We start from the raw sequence: 16899 nt of genomic DNA on the forward strand, positions 1-16899 counted from the left end.
ATTTGACCTTATTTCCATGTTAACTTTATTGTTTCAGTTTTTAATGGGATTTCATTTAATTGTAAGAAGCATTGTGATTTCTGTGAACTAAAAAAGTTACAAACATTTACAGGATGATGTGTATGTATGTATGTATGTGTGCGTATGTATGTGTGCATATATACGTGCATATACACATGTTTAAAATATAGAAATTCAAAACAACACAATGTCCAGTAAAAATATTAACACGAAGCAGACATACATTAGAAGAAAGTAAATTCGCAATTGTTCACCTAAATAAGGTCTCTGACTGTAGAAGTATATTTATTTTCTCATGCTTCTCCTGTAACATGTACTCTGATTTGCTCGCATTATTCAACTCGTTCAACCACACACATACACACACACACACACACACGCAAAATGTTTGTGCTCTCTCTTTCCCTCTCCCTCTCTCCTTCGCTCGCTCGCTCGCTCGTTACAGGAGGCACTGAAAGCACAAACAGACACGCACAAGTAAATTGCCTGATCCAACACGGGTCAGAATCACGCGTTACCTGCCAGTTCGACCTGCCTCCTCTACATCTACAGCTGACGCTCGACCACGCCCCTACCGCCTCAATTGCATATACTATGCATAGTCCAAAATGTTACAGTTCAAAATAAACACTGAAATGAGATGGCCGGATTTTTTTCTAGTTTGTCCTAAACATTTTCAGAAATTAGGAAAGCGTGTGTGTGTTTGTGTATGATTTTCTAAAATGTTTAACTGAAGATTTATGGACAGTTTTGTTTGTAGATTTTGCTGCATAAAATGCCCTACCCCTGGGAGGCGCACTAATCAGACTAAGCTAGTGATTAGCACAGTCTATCCATAGCCTTAGTAGAGAAATATGGCGTGATGCTGCCAGTGAATGTCCGAAACCAACACACAGCTCCAGATGTTAGCCATCCATAATTTTTCTCTAATCTCCTATAAATAGTGGGGGGGGTTGTTGAATAAATAATATGACCGCACTTGTCAAGCAACTGTATGGTTTGCACAACAAAATCGAGATGGAGAGACCTGCTATGACCTGAAGTGCTACAGTTGCAACAAGGAGTTACTTGACCCATCATTTAGTCAGTTTTTTTAAGTAACAAGGGAGAAAATGTACTAGCCATGACATAAACATACCAGTGTTGAGCATGATGTGATGTTTAAATTGAGAAAAATGAATGTAGTTCATTGGAATTCACAAGCTTGTTACATGGATTTGTTTTTACCCAAATGGCAACTGAATTGCATCAAGTGAACAATAGGCACAGGAGAGGAAATATTCACACATGCACATGCCTAACAAATAAGCCATGGACTCCCAGAGGTCTGCTGTCACTCCAAATCCAGCACTGATCTCTTATCCAGCATCTCATCAGGGGGTTCACATGTATGAGTTTCTATGGCAACCAGCCTGGGGCTGTCCAAAAGATGGGCTGTCTTGCCATAGGAGGGATCAGATATGCACACGCGCTGGCACGGCCTCTGTCATAAGCTAAAGTTTTCTCAGACCATCCTGCGTGCTGTTAACACTTCACCACAGATAACGAGTTTATGTTTCGGTGCGGTGTTTGTGTGATTTATGTCCGTCTCTAGTTTATATTTTGTGTGGGTACTGAAATCATGTAGATATCATTTTATAAAAACCTTTTTCTGTGGGCGGATGCAGACATTTGCACACACACACACACACACACACACACACACACGCACACAGAGCGAGAGTTGATTTAATCCCAAGTGAGGAGCCCGATATCTTAATGCAGTTGTATGAGTTTGTTATTAAATGACCTTTTGGCATGCAAATAATTTTACGCTGACCGACAGGTTATGCTCATTCACTCTCTCCTAATGTGCTATGAAGAGTAACATTATCATTACTCTGAATAAGCATTCCATAGACGAACCTTATACCACTCCCTACAGTTCTATAGTTCCAGTGGACTCTCCAAATGATTTGGCCATCGTGGAACGCAGCATCTGTACAGCTGACTTTCTAGATTTTGCTCTCACTAATTCAGCTCTTCAGGCTTCAAAGCATCTTTGCTGGAGTACAGTTAGCCTTAAACGAGGAGGTTACAGACTTCATGACACTTCGCATGTCCAGTAAACGTTCTTCACTGCATGAAGAGCACTGCCATCTGTTGGTCATATATGGAACTCCAGTTGCATTTGTCACTCTTTTTTGCATATCAGACACCAGCAATTTTTCTGTATTTATACACATTATACTTGTTTTTGTATTTAGGACAGTTTCAGCTTTATGCTATTTATTTATTTATTTATTGTGCTGTTCTTTAATGCAACATAGTCCACGCTGTTTAAATTGCTTTCTAGCCAGCGCTCGTCTCCTGAGACTTACAGCATGTGCTTTTTATCAACCGGTCCCTGCTGACATGTCTCGTTGTCTCTCACTCCGTGTGTACAGTGAGACCCGAGCCCTTCTAGCGCACTGGGGGGTCTGTGTTTGTATGAGTGAGTTCGTTTGCCGAGGGTTTAATTCCCCTCAAATCTCAGGCCTGAGGTTGGCTGGCTCTGGGGGATGGCCACACTGACAGATTTCCAGATCCTACTTTTCCCACTCTCCCGTTCCTGCTACTTTTTTTTTTCTTTTGTTTTTTTTTTTTTTTCTTTTTCCACCCGATTCCCTCACACCACTAAGGTTTTTCTGCCCCAGTTCAATTGGGGTGACTAGTCAGTGGATGAAAAATCATGCATGATGAGCATTTTAGGCTACTTTTTATGAATGAAGGTGCATGTGTGTGACAGGGCTGTATAAGACACAAGCTTCATATTATTTAGTGATTTGAGTTTAAAATAAAGAATATATTTGCTTGATTCGTTATACACTTCACCCAGACAAGAAATTATCTTAATGCTAGTTTATGAGCATCTGTATATTTTTGGCTTAAAGTTAAGGATGCTCATCATAAATGCTGTTCCATGATTTGGCATTCTCAGTAGTGATAGTGTCTGAATGTACTTTGACTTACCATCTTACTACACGACAGCTGTTTGAGCCCCACTCTCGCATACATGCACACAGTCCCTCAGCCCCACCCGTACTGCTGTTATTTCAACAAGGACCCTGCCGCCTGTCTGTGTAGCTGGTGCCAAGTGAGGATTAGTATTTTAGATGACTTCTAATGTTGTGCTGAATAGCCCATAGCTCTGGTTTCCGTGGAGATTGGGCATTTGGAAGAGCGTCTCGTGTTTATTGGGGCCCTTGTTTCTATATAAGCGTTAAATTCACTAGTGCTCATAGACCTTTTTTCGCCATGTGGTCTCTATAAACGGTCTTAAGAATGGATGATTTAAGACTGGATTGAGAGGTTTCCCATATTTTCTTCATAAATTTTAATGCTCCTCATTAACCTCATTGTAAGTTTTCGAATGTATATAAATCCTTTATATCGGTGATTGTTCTTTACTTTTTTTTTTTTTTTTGCATGTCCATCCCAGTATTTTCTGGAAACGTTGGAATGCAAGAGTTCATTCTACAGGCTAATTAAATAAAACTCAGGAAATTGTCTGCCATTTGAAGCATGACTTGTGAAGCAGCAGAATGAAGGCTGCCTTTTCTCAGCTCCGTCCTCTTTTGTGTAGCTAGTAATAAGCGAAATGTTCTCTCGTGTCGGTACTCTACCTGCAGCAAGAGCCCTGGTTTCCATTCCAGACAGCGTGTGCTTATTAGTTAATGAAATACTCTTTAAAGGCGTTGGGAAAGAAAAGCAGCCTGGCTCCAGCTTGCTTTCTGGCCCAGCTTAGGTTTCAAAACACTGGCTCCCGTTGCCTAGACAGCCAATTTACCCACCTGCCCACAAAGGACACATCTGGTGATTAGATGTCAGATGGCTGTGATAGACCCTTCTCATGGAGTACTGTGAATGGAAGGGCTGTGATGGGATGAACCAAGCTAAATGTATAAGATTTATTGTTTGACACTTCACCATAGTCAGTGTACCTTCTGAATGCAGTATGTCGTTATTCCAAATATTAACTCCTTAATATGTATCTGAAGCTTTAAGAAATGCCTGGCTCCTTTAATATGTTTTGACCGTTGTCCATTACAGATGCCAATCATGAAGGAGCAGCAGAGGGGATTGAGAACATGGCTGACGCGGTCACTCATGCAAGATTTGTGGGGACGGACCCTGCTAGTGATGAAGTGGTGCTTATGAAAATCCTCCAGGTAATGGCCTGACAACTTCAAATCTGACAAAAGTGTTGGAAGTACACAAAAATGGCACTGGGCAATGTGCAACATAATACACTGTGCCACAGTACACTTTACTGAGGTCTCCTGGATATAATCACTGGGTTTATAATACTGACTGAATCCACTATCATCACAGTAATGAATTAAAAATGTTTTATTTGTTCAGTTTTTTTTTCTTTCTTCTTTTTATTGTGTTAAATAATTTGTGTGTGAGAGAGACAGCGTCTCATCCGGGATGTGTTCTGGCTTCGCACTCTGTGTTCTCAGGATCCATTGCAACCCTGACCAGGATGCAGCAGTTATCGAAGATATCATTACTGACATTATACTTTAGTTTTTCATTTTCTTTTTTAAATGTGGCACACATTGTATATCATGCACTGTGAAAGTATTGCCATATCGTCCGCTCCTACACAAAAATGACACTGCAGCTATTTGCTTTTGTCAACTTATTAGTCACTTAATGCTGACTTTGACTGCTTGTGACGTTTCAGGTTTTGAGGACTTTGCTGCTGACTCCAGTGGGAGCCCATCTGACGAACGAGTCTGTGTGTGAGATCATGCAGTCCTGCTTCCGCATTTGTTTTGAGATGAGACTAAGTGGTGAGCCGTGCGGCTGAGGCTGCTCCAGTCCCCTTGAAACATTATTACCAGCCATATATCTCTAAGTGAATAAGACAGCCAATGCAGTCTTGGTTATTATATTGACATTTTCAGCTGTTATGTTGGCACAGTTAAATCTTCAGTGCTGACCCAGTGTATGTCAGACTGCAGTTCACAGCTCCCTGCCCCCAGTCTCTGAGCAGGGCACTAATAAAGCCTAGCACTAATCCTGGCCAAACAGAGCGGGACTCTCGGGTCCTGAGCTACTGCTGCTCCCACTTTTCTAAGCTAACCTCCTGCTCACTCCATCCGTGCTCTGTCTGCCCTCCACAGAGCTGCTGAGGAAATCAGCCGAACACACGCTGGTGGACATGGTGCAGCTGCTCTTCTCCAGGTAACCAGAGAAAGGGGAATGGATAAGTGTGGAAGAGAAAGACAGCGAGTGAGGGGGTTGGAGGGGATTAAGGACCCAGTTGTCTGCTGGGTGTAAACATAATCAAACCGAACCTGAAACCAAACATAGCAGGAACTTGTTTTGTGTCCTTAACGGTTTCCAATTTCACTCTCAGATGATTCCCTAGCTTTTCCACTTCCGACGTACAAAAGGTTCTTTTCCCAGCCGAACGCTAATGAGATTGCGACACTGCGAAGCCTCGCAGGATTCAGACTGCATTTATAATTTTTTTCTATTATTATTACGTGAACAAAACCCCCTCCCACGGAGGTTTTAACTGTGCGTGGCGTTTAAGGAAAAACAGGCTTTGATTTAGATTTGATGTCTTTATTTAGTGCACTATTGCGCTGCAGTGAATGTCATCAAATTGTATGCAGCACCACTTTGTCCTGCTTTTCAGGTCATAGTGCACTGCTTCTCTAATGCAGTAACATGATTATGGGATGGCATTTATCAGAGGTGCGTATCCGTGGAGACAGCACTTGTATTAGGCTTCCAGTCACATCCCACACAGACAAGAGAATGAGCCTACAAAGCAACCTGGTCTACCATCTGCATATAGATGAGAACTGTATACACACACACACACACACACACACACACACACACACAACTTATACACACAGAAATGCCATCTTTTGAAAAACCAAATCATAGTTTCTTTGAAAGCTTTTTCTGTTTTGTAAGTACATAAACATATGCTGAAACCCAGTGTCCTTGAGATGACCATCAGTACCTTATTTATATGGAGACTTTGTAATTAAGCACCTTTTTGTCTCTTCGGTATGCATACACACACACACCTTTGCTCCTGCTGTTCTTGTATTATTTCTTAGACCCTCTTGTCCATGATGTCTTTATAATAAGGGTGAAAGGCCTTAACAACGAGTATGTATTTGTGTGTGTGTGTGTGTGTGTGTGTGTGTGTGTGTATTTGTGTGTGCATGCATGTAAAAGAGCAGTAATAAGCAGTGGATGTCGTTTGTGTACGCATGCGCGTGTGTGGCTGTGTGAGAGATGGAGTAATGAACAGCAGATCTTATTGAGTGCTCAGGAGGAGGCTTAAGCAGTCTGCTGAAAGCATTAGGGATGCTAATCTGTTGGACTCACAGATCATCCAATAATTGAGCCAGCAAGACAACACTCTATTAACGCAGAGCAGAGTTAACATCAGGTCTTGTCTCTCCCACTGTGTGAGAGGTGATGGCTTATTTAAGGCAAAGCTGCAGAGTCCACACAACGCACCATGAGAACATCATCTCATCTAATTCAGCTAATGAACCGGCAGCACAGGTCAAAAAGTCATGACACTCGAACAAAGATGTCAGCTCTGCTGACATATTGTCTTCCAACCAGACCATGATGGGCCTCTTAGAATGAACAAGACTTTTAATTTGGGCCAGCTGGACAAGAACCACATTCCCCCAGTTCTTAATCTCAGCTAAAACTTCTTTAAAATTTCCTTTGTACTTGACACATAGTTATGGTGTGATGTCATAACGTAGTGTGGGTTCATATAATACAGATGTCCTGAGTAAAAAAACAAAAAAAACCCAACTAATTTATTTACTCATTTACTGTGCTCTCATTCTATTCTCAATGCAGATTACCACAGTTTAAAGAGGAGGCTAAAAGTTTTGTGGGCACCAACATGAAGAAGGTAAATATCAAAGATATGTTGAGTGATTGAATTGAGTGTCTCAGTTGACTTTGTCTCATCTGTCTGCTTTCCCTGGTGCCTTAATCTTAGCCCGGCTTCCCTTACATCTGTTATCCCTACACAGCTTTGTACAAAGATACAGCTCATTTATCGTCATGTCTCATCATTCAGCTCTTCCATTAATCATTCGTTCTGGCATTGATAAATATCTGATCATATTATAGTTATATTAATATGATTGACAATATTGGATCTGTGGATTATTATAATAATAATTATTATTATTACATATTTTTTGAGAGACCCACATTTCCTTCCTATTGCTGTGATGCAGTGTGTCTCTTTTCCTTTCCCATAGTACCTTTCTGTGCTGGTTCTTTTCTACAGATCCCAGGCTGTATCCTGGACAGACAAGATCTTATTCATGCAGTTCACCCTAGAAACCCCAATCAGAGTGGTTTAGACAGGGTACTTTTTGTTTATATAAAGTGGGAGTAATGATTGGGCCACAGCTAGTGCATTTAAATACATTGGGAGGCATGGCTTAAAGCAGTGACTGCATGGGTTTTTTGAAGTACATTCTAAATAACAAATGCTGTAGCAACATTAAATTGTAATTCAAAAGTAAAATGCTTAAAATAATGAGTACTAAAATGATCAACGTAATGTGCTGATGCCAATGGCAATAATGTGTCAGATATTCTAGATAGTATTATAATACAGTAATACTTAAATATGTGATATGAAGTCTGAAGTACACATTAAACCAGGTTTAACTAGTTAACAGGATTGCTTGCATCACCCTGATATTTGTGGCTCTTTGGTTCACACTGTCTGTGAATTGATGATAGAAGATGAAAACCACTGTTACAGCAATAGTACCCATATTAGCATGTGGGCATAAACAACAGTTTTCACGGGAAAAAAAAAACTTTTTTCTGAATACGCATAACATGTACATAATGATATATATATATATATATATATATATATATATATATATATATATATATATATATATATATATATATATATAAATATTAGTTATGTGAAAAAATAAGTACACCCCATGGAAATTGTTGCATTCTTTGAACAAGCAAACCTTTGGTCCTCTTTGAAACAGTGCCTATTAATAAAGTTGTTAGAGGTATCAAATGACACATACACTTGACATTTTGTAGTAATTTTCACAATTTAAATGAACAAAAAACAGAGCATTCACATGGAAAAAGTAAGTACATCCCTACATCACAGCTTCAAATCCATAAAATTAGAATCAGGTGTTCAAGATCGTGTGCCAGTGATCAGAACCTGCTTAGAGAGTGCAGGTGGAACCTGTCTTATTTATACCCCTGTCATATCTACTGTCTGGTGTTCCCTTTGTTATTGAGGTATGTGGTGTCATCATGCCAAGATCTAAAGAGTTCTATAAGACCTTCAGAAAAAAAGTTGGGGATGCCTTGCAACTGTTGGTGTCAAAGTGCATGCTTCTACAGTCAGAAAAAGATTGCACAAAGTTGACCTGCATGGGAGGCATGCCAGGAAAAAGCTTTTGCTGTCTAAAAAGGACATTAGAGCAAGACTATGGTTTGCCGATGAGCATACAGGCAGAGACCAGGCTTTTTGGAATAATGTGCTTTGGACAGACGAATAGAGCTGTTTGGCCACTGTAACAGCAGACATGTTTGGTGGTGACCAAAGACAGCTTTTCAGGAGAAGCACCTCATACCAACTGTGAAGCACAGTGGTGGAAATGTTCTGGTTTGGGGTTGCTTCACTGCTTCAGGGACTGGACATCTTGTATTCATTGATCCCACTGGTAATTCTGTGTCATATCTAAGAGAGCTTGTACATAATGTGAGGCCATCTGTTTGAAAGTTAAACTGAAAGTGGACCTCCTAGAGGGGGCAAAACTATCTTCTGAGGGTGTACTTACTTTTTCCACAGAAGAATATCACATCTGTTGAATAAATGATTGTAAAAACAAATTTTCCTTGTGGTTTTGTTCAAGTACATCAACTTTATTAATAGGCACTGTTTCAAAGAGGATCAAATGTTTGCTTGTCCAAATATGTCCAAAAAGCCAACAATATCCATGGGGTGTGCTTATTTTTTTTCACATGATTGTGTGTGTGACGCACGCGTGTGTATGTATATATCTCACTCTCTCTATATCTCTATATATGTACGTCTTAGCCTGCACATGATGAGTGTTTGTCTGCAGTATGTAATACCCCTCTTAGATGTTCTACAAATGCATTAGGTTGCCTTCTGTGTGTTTGTGAGGGTGTCTGACAGGTTATTTTATGAAGAGTCATACATGCCTTCATAGGAGTTGCATGTGTGTTTCAGTATGTAGTATATGGAATATATATAAATGGAGATCTTCATATTTGATTAGGTGTGTGTGTGTGTGTGTGTGTGTGTGTCAGCGTCAGCCCTGTGCATGGTGTAGTGCACTCTGCTGTCATGCTTCTGTATTGTCTGCATGTGTAATGTGTTCATCACTAATCCTGGGGCATGCCCCTTCTCTCCTGAGGCTTACAATATCTTATGGAAAAACAAACGAGTCCAGGTAAGGAGAAGAGTTTGCAGTCAATGATCAATATATCTTCCTCCATCCTATCTCCTTCCTGACCCATGATTTTCCAGTTTTTCTGCTATTGAATGTGAATGATATCTTTTATTGTATATCAAAAAGACAAATAGGCAGGCTTTATATAGCAGGTTCTTTCATGGTGTGGCTCTTCAAAGATGGTGTGTCACTGTAACTTTGAATTTGTGTAACTTTCTAGACTGAATATATCTCAGTGAAAAGATGAGTCCTTGATAAGGTTTTACATGTTAGGATTTTATCTTTGCATGTTCATCTGCTCTACCTTGTCACTTCCTGTCTTACATATGCAAGTTATGCCATCATCAGAGGACTCCCATCTACACAGAGCTTGTTTGACATAATGTGCATCTTAACAAGTGCATGTGGAATGAGTTCCAGATGAAACTTTTGTCATTCTTTGGTTTTCAGGGCCTGTACTTTAATTTTGTCTGCTTTTTAGCTGAAGATGCGTGCTGGTGGAATGACCGAATCATCCAAGTGGAAGAAACAAAAGCGTTCTCCTCGTCCCTCTCGTCACATGGTGCGCAGCCCCTCAGGACAGATAGACCAGGCCCAGCTCAGCACTCTCAGCAACAACCTCTCTGGTAAACCCTTAGCTCATACACTATCAGCTATCTTGCACTGAGTTTTGTTTGTCTAATGAATAGTGAAAGACTCATTGTATATTCATTGTCAAGGGTCTTCATCATCGAGGGCAGCAAGTGCCCATTTATTTCCTTAAGGAATTGTGCTTTTACTTCACAGAGCCCTAAAAATGGTATGCAGTAGTCCCAAAGACTACTTAAAAATCAGAGAAAGAGAAAACATTGTTAATAGACAAGTTAACAGCCCACATTAGAAAATGCACAAACTAAAGAAGTTTTTAGACTTCTTTAGTAATTAAGGTCATGTGGTTTTGGCCTGTTTTTATAATTTGTTTGATCATCCAAACAAACTGCAGAAACAATTTTTTATCTATCAGTTACATGGCCTGTGTGCATTGGCCTTTAGTTAACATGCAATATACATCTACTTATGCGTTACACTCCCCCCCCCCCCCCCCCCACATCTTGTTATTCAGGTGTCATAGTATGTGTGGGCCGTAGTATGAAAGAGACAGCACTGTTCGTGAGGGATAGAATGGATTCTGGTAACCGTCAGGTGGTGATTGTAATTTTTCCTGTGTAATTGGCAAATGTTCAGGTGCCAGTCCTATTTGAAAATAAAAAAAATTTTTTAGTAGGGATTTTCTGCTTTAACTCGTGTAAAGCAATGCATCATATACATGGAGCAGAATCAGGTGTCTGAGAGAAGACGAACAATAAACCACAAGGTACCTTGGGAATTCAGAAATGCAACTTTACAGACACGGTTATAAAGTGATAATTTTTCATCTGTGTGTCTCTAGGTGGAGTGCCATTTATTGATCAACAAGGTGATGGTATGGCAGTGCTGCCTGTTTCTGATAGTGCAGCTTCCTCCATCTCCAGCCCTACTACAGACAGTGGACTGTCCAACTGCTCTAAAACCACATCTAAAGAAGACCTCACAGACCTGGAGAGCTGCTCCACAGCCACCACTCCCAGCATAGCAGCCTCCACTGATGCTAGCATGCTTGACACACAGGTAAAACTCTAGTGTGTGTGTGTGTGTGTGTGTGTATATATATATATATATATATATATATATATATATATATATATATATATATATATATATATATAAAATATATAATATATATAAATTTAATATATAGCAGCGCCAGGGCTGAATCTGCCTGTTTTGGACAACATGACTATAATATACAGTATAATGGAAATAATATGCTGCTGTGTTGTAGACATGTGCTATTATTGATGTTCTTAAATATGTTTTAGCTTTTGTCAGATAGCCAGGAAGTGTACATGTACTTCCTGTCAGGTCATGCTATGTTTTAATATCATTCCTGTTGAATATTGTTGTCTTTTTTCTTTTGTGATAATTACTGAGAATTGTCTGTGTTATGTTTTGTTGACAGAGTGAGGGTAGACAGGTAGAACGTACTCAGTCTGCCTCAGTAGAGTCCATTCCTGAGGTGCTGGAGGACCGAGACTTATTAGTAGATCAGTCTGACTCTGCATCTGTGCATGACATGGACTATGTAAATCCCAGAGGAGTGCGCTTCACTCAGTCTACCCAGAGAGAGGGTACAGTTGTATTCTGTTTTATGCAGTCTGATTAAAAATTTAGTAAATAAGCCCAGTGTTTCCTAAAACGTGCCTGCGACGTTCCATTTCCGTCAGGTGCAGCGCTGATCCCATATGGACTCCCATGTCTGAGAGAGCTTTTCCGCTTTCTCATTTCTCTCACCAACCCTCATGACCGCCACAACTCCGATGTGATGAAGCACATGGGTTTGCAGCTGCTCAATGTGGCTCTGGAGGCCACACACATCGCTCCCTACCAGTCACTGCTGGTCCTAGTCAAAGATGAGCTCTGCAGACATCTCATACAGGTAGACATTTTCTATGTGGATTTTCTTGTGTGCTTTTTGTATGTATTTTTTACATAGGGTAAAAATAATTCAATAACGTGGAGCTCTGTTTTGTAGTTATTAAGTGAAGACCGAATGAATTTGTATGCTGCTTCCTTACGAGTCTGCTTTCTGCTGTTTGAGAGCATGCGTGGACATCTCAAATTTCAGCTTGAGGTATGTGAACATTGGCACAAATACAAATTTCTAGATTGAAATTTGTTCAAATGTAACGTATATTTGGTATTGTGTGAAATAGCTAATTAGCTCTGTGTCTTGTAGATTTATTTGAAGAAGTTAATGGACATCATTACCTCAGAGAACCCAAAGATGCCCTATGAAATGAAGGAAATGGCCCTTGAGGCGATCGTGCAGCTGTGGAGAATCCCGAGCTTTGTGACCGAGCTCTATATTAACTATGACTGTGATTTCTACTGTTCCAACCTTTTCGAGGACCTCACAAAGCTGCTCTCCAAGGTGATCCATCTCAACCTCAATTTCTAGATGACTGATCAGCATCGAGCAGCAACTTGAAAAGTTCATTTTAAAAACAGCTGATTTGATGACTGATTTGATCTACTATTTTGCAGAATGCTTTTCCAGTCTCTGGTCAGCTCTACACAACTCATCTCCTATCACTTGAAGCCCTATTAACTGTAATAGACAGCACAGAGGCCCATTGTCAGGTCAAAGTGATGGACAGGGCTGCTGAGCAAGAGCATTCAGAAACTTTATCAGCTGACGGAGATACCACTGTTGACAGTACCACAGATTCATTAACAGGTTTGATGATGACCAGTGTGCTGATTTTCAATAGTCATCGAGTATTTGCTCAGGTATTGCTCAGCTTTTCCTTTTTCCCATCCCTTTGACCTACAGAGACCGGCAAGGCTTTGTTTGGTTCAAATGGACAGACTGCAGTGGAGTCTGGAGTGTCATCAACATGCCTTCCAACCAGTGGACATCTCATGGCTGAAAAGATGAGACTGGGTAGACAAGACCAGGAGGAGACCGATTCAGGTACTGTATCATTTAAATAATGCATTTGCATAAGAATGAACACAATAGTTATATTAACCTTTTTGTTTGGCAGTGGTATAATAAAAAAAGTTTTTCCCATTTCTCTTTCTTTTTTCTCTTCCAAAATATTTCAGCTGAAAAGAAAAGCCCTAAAAAGCCACAGCGTTTCACCAGTTGCCTTCCAGACTCCCAGGAACTGATGAGCATCAAAACGAAGAAAAAGGTAACGGAGTTCTTGAGATTTCACAGAATATTCAGCTTAACAGACAGCATAAACAAGCCTAATGGTGTATAAATAGGTTGCACAATTAAGTCACCTGCTTATATGGAGGATATTTGTATCACTTAAGTAGTGGGGTATAAGGATATTTTCAACCACCAGCTCATATTTTACACGTAATCCTTTTGAGAAGCAGCTGCGACATGGGTGGAATATGGCTGCGTTTGTTTCGTTGCAGTGGAGTGCTTAGAATGTTTTAAAACGATTTCAGAAAAGTGCTGAGTGACTTCAAGTGATTTTTATTTATTTTTTAACCTCGGGCGAGTAAGCAAACATGAAAGTGTCAGACTGCTGGTGAACAGGTATGAGCAGCGTAATGCTTTTGCTCCGTATTTGTAGCTTCTCATCACAGGCACAGAGCAGTTCAATCAGAAGCCTAAGAAGGGTATCCAGTTTCTGCAGGAAAAAGGCCTTCTGAGTAGCCCAATGGACACCAATGAGGTGGCTCAGTGGCTTAGAGAAAACCCCCGACTGGACAAGAAGATGATTGGAGAATTCATCAGTGAAAGGAGCAACACTGAGTTGCTCGACAGTTTTGTCAAGTAAGAGTTCTTTTAAGATGTACTTTGACTTCTGGTTCTAGTGGATGCTCCTAATCTGACCGGTTTTTAGTATATTGCAGTTTATTTCAGGCTATCCTTTATATTCAAGTTTAGCAGTTAAAATAAGATAATTAACAGCAAGGTACTTGCCTTTTAAACACATTGTTATAGCTGCACTTCAGTTTAAAGAAATATTGCTGATGAGTGTGCTGCCCTCTGCTGTTGTGATATTATACTTTCTAAGTTGGATCTTAAGACACATTTCCACAAGATTGTGTTTATTTTACACTGATTTGCCATATCACTTCTGTAGGCGAATGCGAAGAAAATATAATCAGTCTCTCAAGGTGTTACAATGTACGTATATATACGTATATGATATACGTAATGTAATCCTTCTTTCTTTGCAGCACATTCGCTTTCCAAGGGCTGCGTATAGACGAGGCACTGCGTTTGTATCTAGAGGCTTTCCGACTTCCTGGCGAAGCGCCGGTCATTCATCGGCTCTTGGAGACCTTCACTGACAACTGGCATGTGAGTCAGCTGGCATACACACATTCACCTTGGCAGGGACACAGTCTCACACACACACACACACACACACTGCAAATAGAGTGTAGACTGCTGTCTCACTAGCACACAATTACTAGGACACACACACCACTTCTTCCATTACCACATGCTAAGTCAATCCGGATCACCAACTGGCCCTATCATCAGGTAATTAGCGACTGTGGAACAGCAAACCAGTATGGATAAAGGACAGGCACATTAGTCATGCAGGTTATCAGGGATGAGGAAAATGTTGCAGCATGACTTGTGACATAATCGATCTGCCCTGCAGTAGCAGATGAAGCTAAACCAAAGAAAGGGAACATTTAGAACACACTCCTTAAATAAGCTTGGTTGTGCTCTCCGTGTGACCTGGAAAGTATTCATAGTAATGTCTTTTTTTTTTTTTTTTTTTTTTTTTTTTTAGTCTCAGTCTGAAAAAAAACAGATGAGCTCATTTCGTACAGAATAGGTACAACAGGTTTGTGCCCTTCCCCTTTACATCAGCTTATCGTAACAGGAAAAGATTGACTCTTTGACCTTTTGAGAGGAAGTAGGTCTTGGACATGTCGTTGTGAACTATTTATATTCCGTGCTCTATTAAGTTGTTTCTACTCTTACTAGAATTATTAAAGGTTTCTTTTCTATCCCTATCGTATTGCTCTGTTCTCCATGTGCAGAAAGTAAATGGGAATCCCTTCTTGTCAAACGATGCTGGTTTCGCTTTGGCCTACGCGGTCATTATGTTGAACACGGATCAACACAACCACAACGTTCGCAAGCAGAATATCCCCATGACTGTGGAGGTGAGTCTGGCATCTCCAGCACACTGCTGTATCAGTATAGTATTACAAATGTCTCTAAACCATTAACATAGCTTTTTCTAGAGGTGTGCATTCATATCTTTGCCATATAGGTTTAATGAGTAAATAGATGTTATGCAACTGTGGAGCTACTAGACAGGGTAAATGTTATTTGCAAGATGTCATTCTGCTCTACTACACTTGTTGAGTGACATGTCTTCGAAGTCTTTTCAAAACTTGCAGCTTTGCTAATTATACCTTCCCCAACATTACTGTCGTGTCTTTCCTTGTCGTCTTTCTCAGCTGATGTAGTAAAATCCTTGACTACCTCATTTGCTGTAATTTTGTTTGAATCGATGACAACAAAATGTGAGCTTTTAATGATTGCTGCTTCATATTTACTACCCTACCCCACATGTTTGATGGACAACCTGTGTAGACAGCTTAGAACCTCTGACTGCTCTTATAAAAGCCCATCAATGTCATTTCAGGCAACTCTCCCTCTCACTCTAGCCCCACATGTCAATAATAATTTAGTACCATACTAATGATGAAAATCCATCTACAAAGGATATAAAATGCATCACAATCTCTTGGAATTTAGTCCTGGGATATACCCACACTGCATACTTCAGGGATAAGTGTCGGAGCAGAGTTCTAAGTGAAAGTGGAGCTCTTGAAGCTGAGAGGTCGCAGTGCTGTTTGGCTGACGTGTGTGAGTGCAGCTGTCTCGTCTCTGAGGCAGCTATAGTAAATGTCTGGACCAAAGCTCCGTTATGGAACAACACAGGCCCAGCTGGCACTTCCCCCCATTCTGCCTGTTTACACCACTGTTTATTTCTCTTTCTGTTCATCTCTCTCTCTCCAGGGAGCTTAGCTTTCCCTTGTTTTACCTGCCATTAAGAAGGCATGCAGTAAAACAGTGGCCTAACGCCATCAATCAGCAGCGGATGTGTGTGTTTATTTGGGATCGAGTTTGGCTTTAGACCGGTCTGCCCAGCTCTAACACTTAAGGGACAGCAGAAGCAGTAACCCTAAGGCCCACTGTTAGATTTGAAAGGTGATAGGAAAGAGATGTTTCTGCAGTTAGTAAGAATTAAGGGGTTTTAACCGGTTTCTTCCTTTTTTCCTTTTCTTTAATGTAGCAATTCAAGAAAAATCTGAAAGGTGTGAATGGTGGTACTGATTTTGATCAGGACATGCTGGAAGACATCTACAATGCCATCAAGTAAGATTGCAAAGACACACTTTTTTTTTGTTTGTTTGTTTTGTTTTTTTAAATAATTTAATGCTTGCTGAAATTGTTGTACTTCAGTCTTTGTTACCTCACACCTTAGTGTACAATTAGCCAAGTAGTGTTTTCAAATTAAACTGTTGGGTTGTGTGTGATTTTGTTTTGCAGGAATGAAGAAATTGTTATGCCTGATGAGCAGAAAGGCCTGGTGAAGGAGAACTATGTGTGGAGTGTGTTGCTACACAGAGGGGCTACTTCCGAGGGGATCTTCCTCTATGTGCCTGCTGGCAGCTATGATCACGACCTGTTCACAATGACCTGGGGCCCAACAATCGCTGCCCTTTCATACGTGTTTGACAAGAGCTTAGAGGACACCATTATCCAAAAAGCCATTGCAGGCTTCAG

The 16899-nt window shown here is 40.5% G+C and overlaps 1 protein-coding gene across 4 annotated transcripts in view; it reads left to right on the forward strand.

Moving 5' to 3' along the window:
* The window catches only part of gbf1 (golgi brefeldin A resistant guanine nucleotide exchange factor 1), a 59553-nt gene that overhangs the window by 32580 nt on the left and 10074 nt on the right, over positions 1–16899 (forward strand). For 2 of the 4 annotated variants that reach the window (XM_053621185.1, XM_053621186.1), the window contains exons 5-23: positions 4093–4211; positions 4733–4841; positions 5175–5235; positions 6901–6955; positions 9495–9530; positions 10012–10156; positions 10960–11177; positions 11569–11737; positions 11834–12045; positions 12142–12240; positions 12346–12540; positions 12654–12846; positions 12943–13083; positions 13218–13306; positions 13703–13905; positions 14316–14439; positions 15138–15263; positions 16406–16488; positions 16663–16899. In XM_053621185.1, the coding sequence (XP_053477160.1) occupies positions 4093–4211; positions 4733–4841; positions 5175–5235; positions 6901–6955; positions 9495–9530; positions 10012–10156; positions 10960–11177; positions 11569–11737; positions 11834–12045; positions 12142–12240; positions 12346–12540; positions 12654–12846; positions 12943–13083; positions 13218–13306; positions 13703–13905; positions 14316–14439; positions 15138–15263; positions 16406–16488; positions 16663–16899 (2614 nt within the window). The remainder of the gene's footprint in view (positions 1–4092; positions 4212–4732; positions 4842–5174; positions 5236–6900; positions 6956–9494; positions 9531–10011; positions 10157–10959; positions 11178–11568; positions 11738–11833; positions 12046–12141; positions 12241–12345; positions 12541–12653; positions 12847–12942; positions 13084–13217; positions 13307–13702; positions 13906–14315; positions 14440–15137; positions 15264–16405; positions 16489–16662) is intronic. The other 2 variants (XM_053621187.1, XM_053621188.1) reach the window with 1 other exon arrangement.

The sequence above is a fragment of the Ictalurus furcatus genome, chromosome 3, assembly GCF_023375685.1.
Source record: "Ictalurus furcatus strain D&B chromosome 3, Billie_1.0, whole genome shotgun sequence".
Classification (NCBI taxonomy): Eukaryota; Metazoa; Chordata; class Actinopteri; order Siluriformes; family Ictaluridae; genus Ictalurus; species Ictalurus furcatus.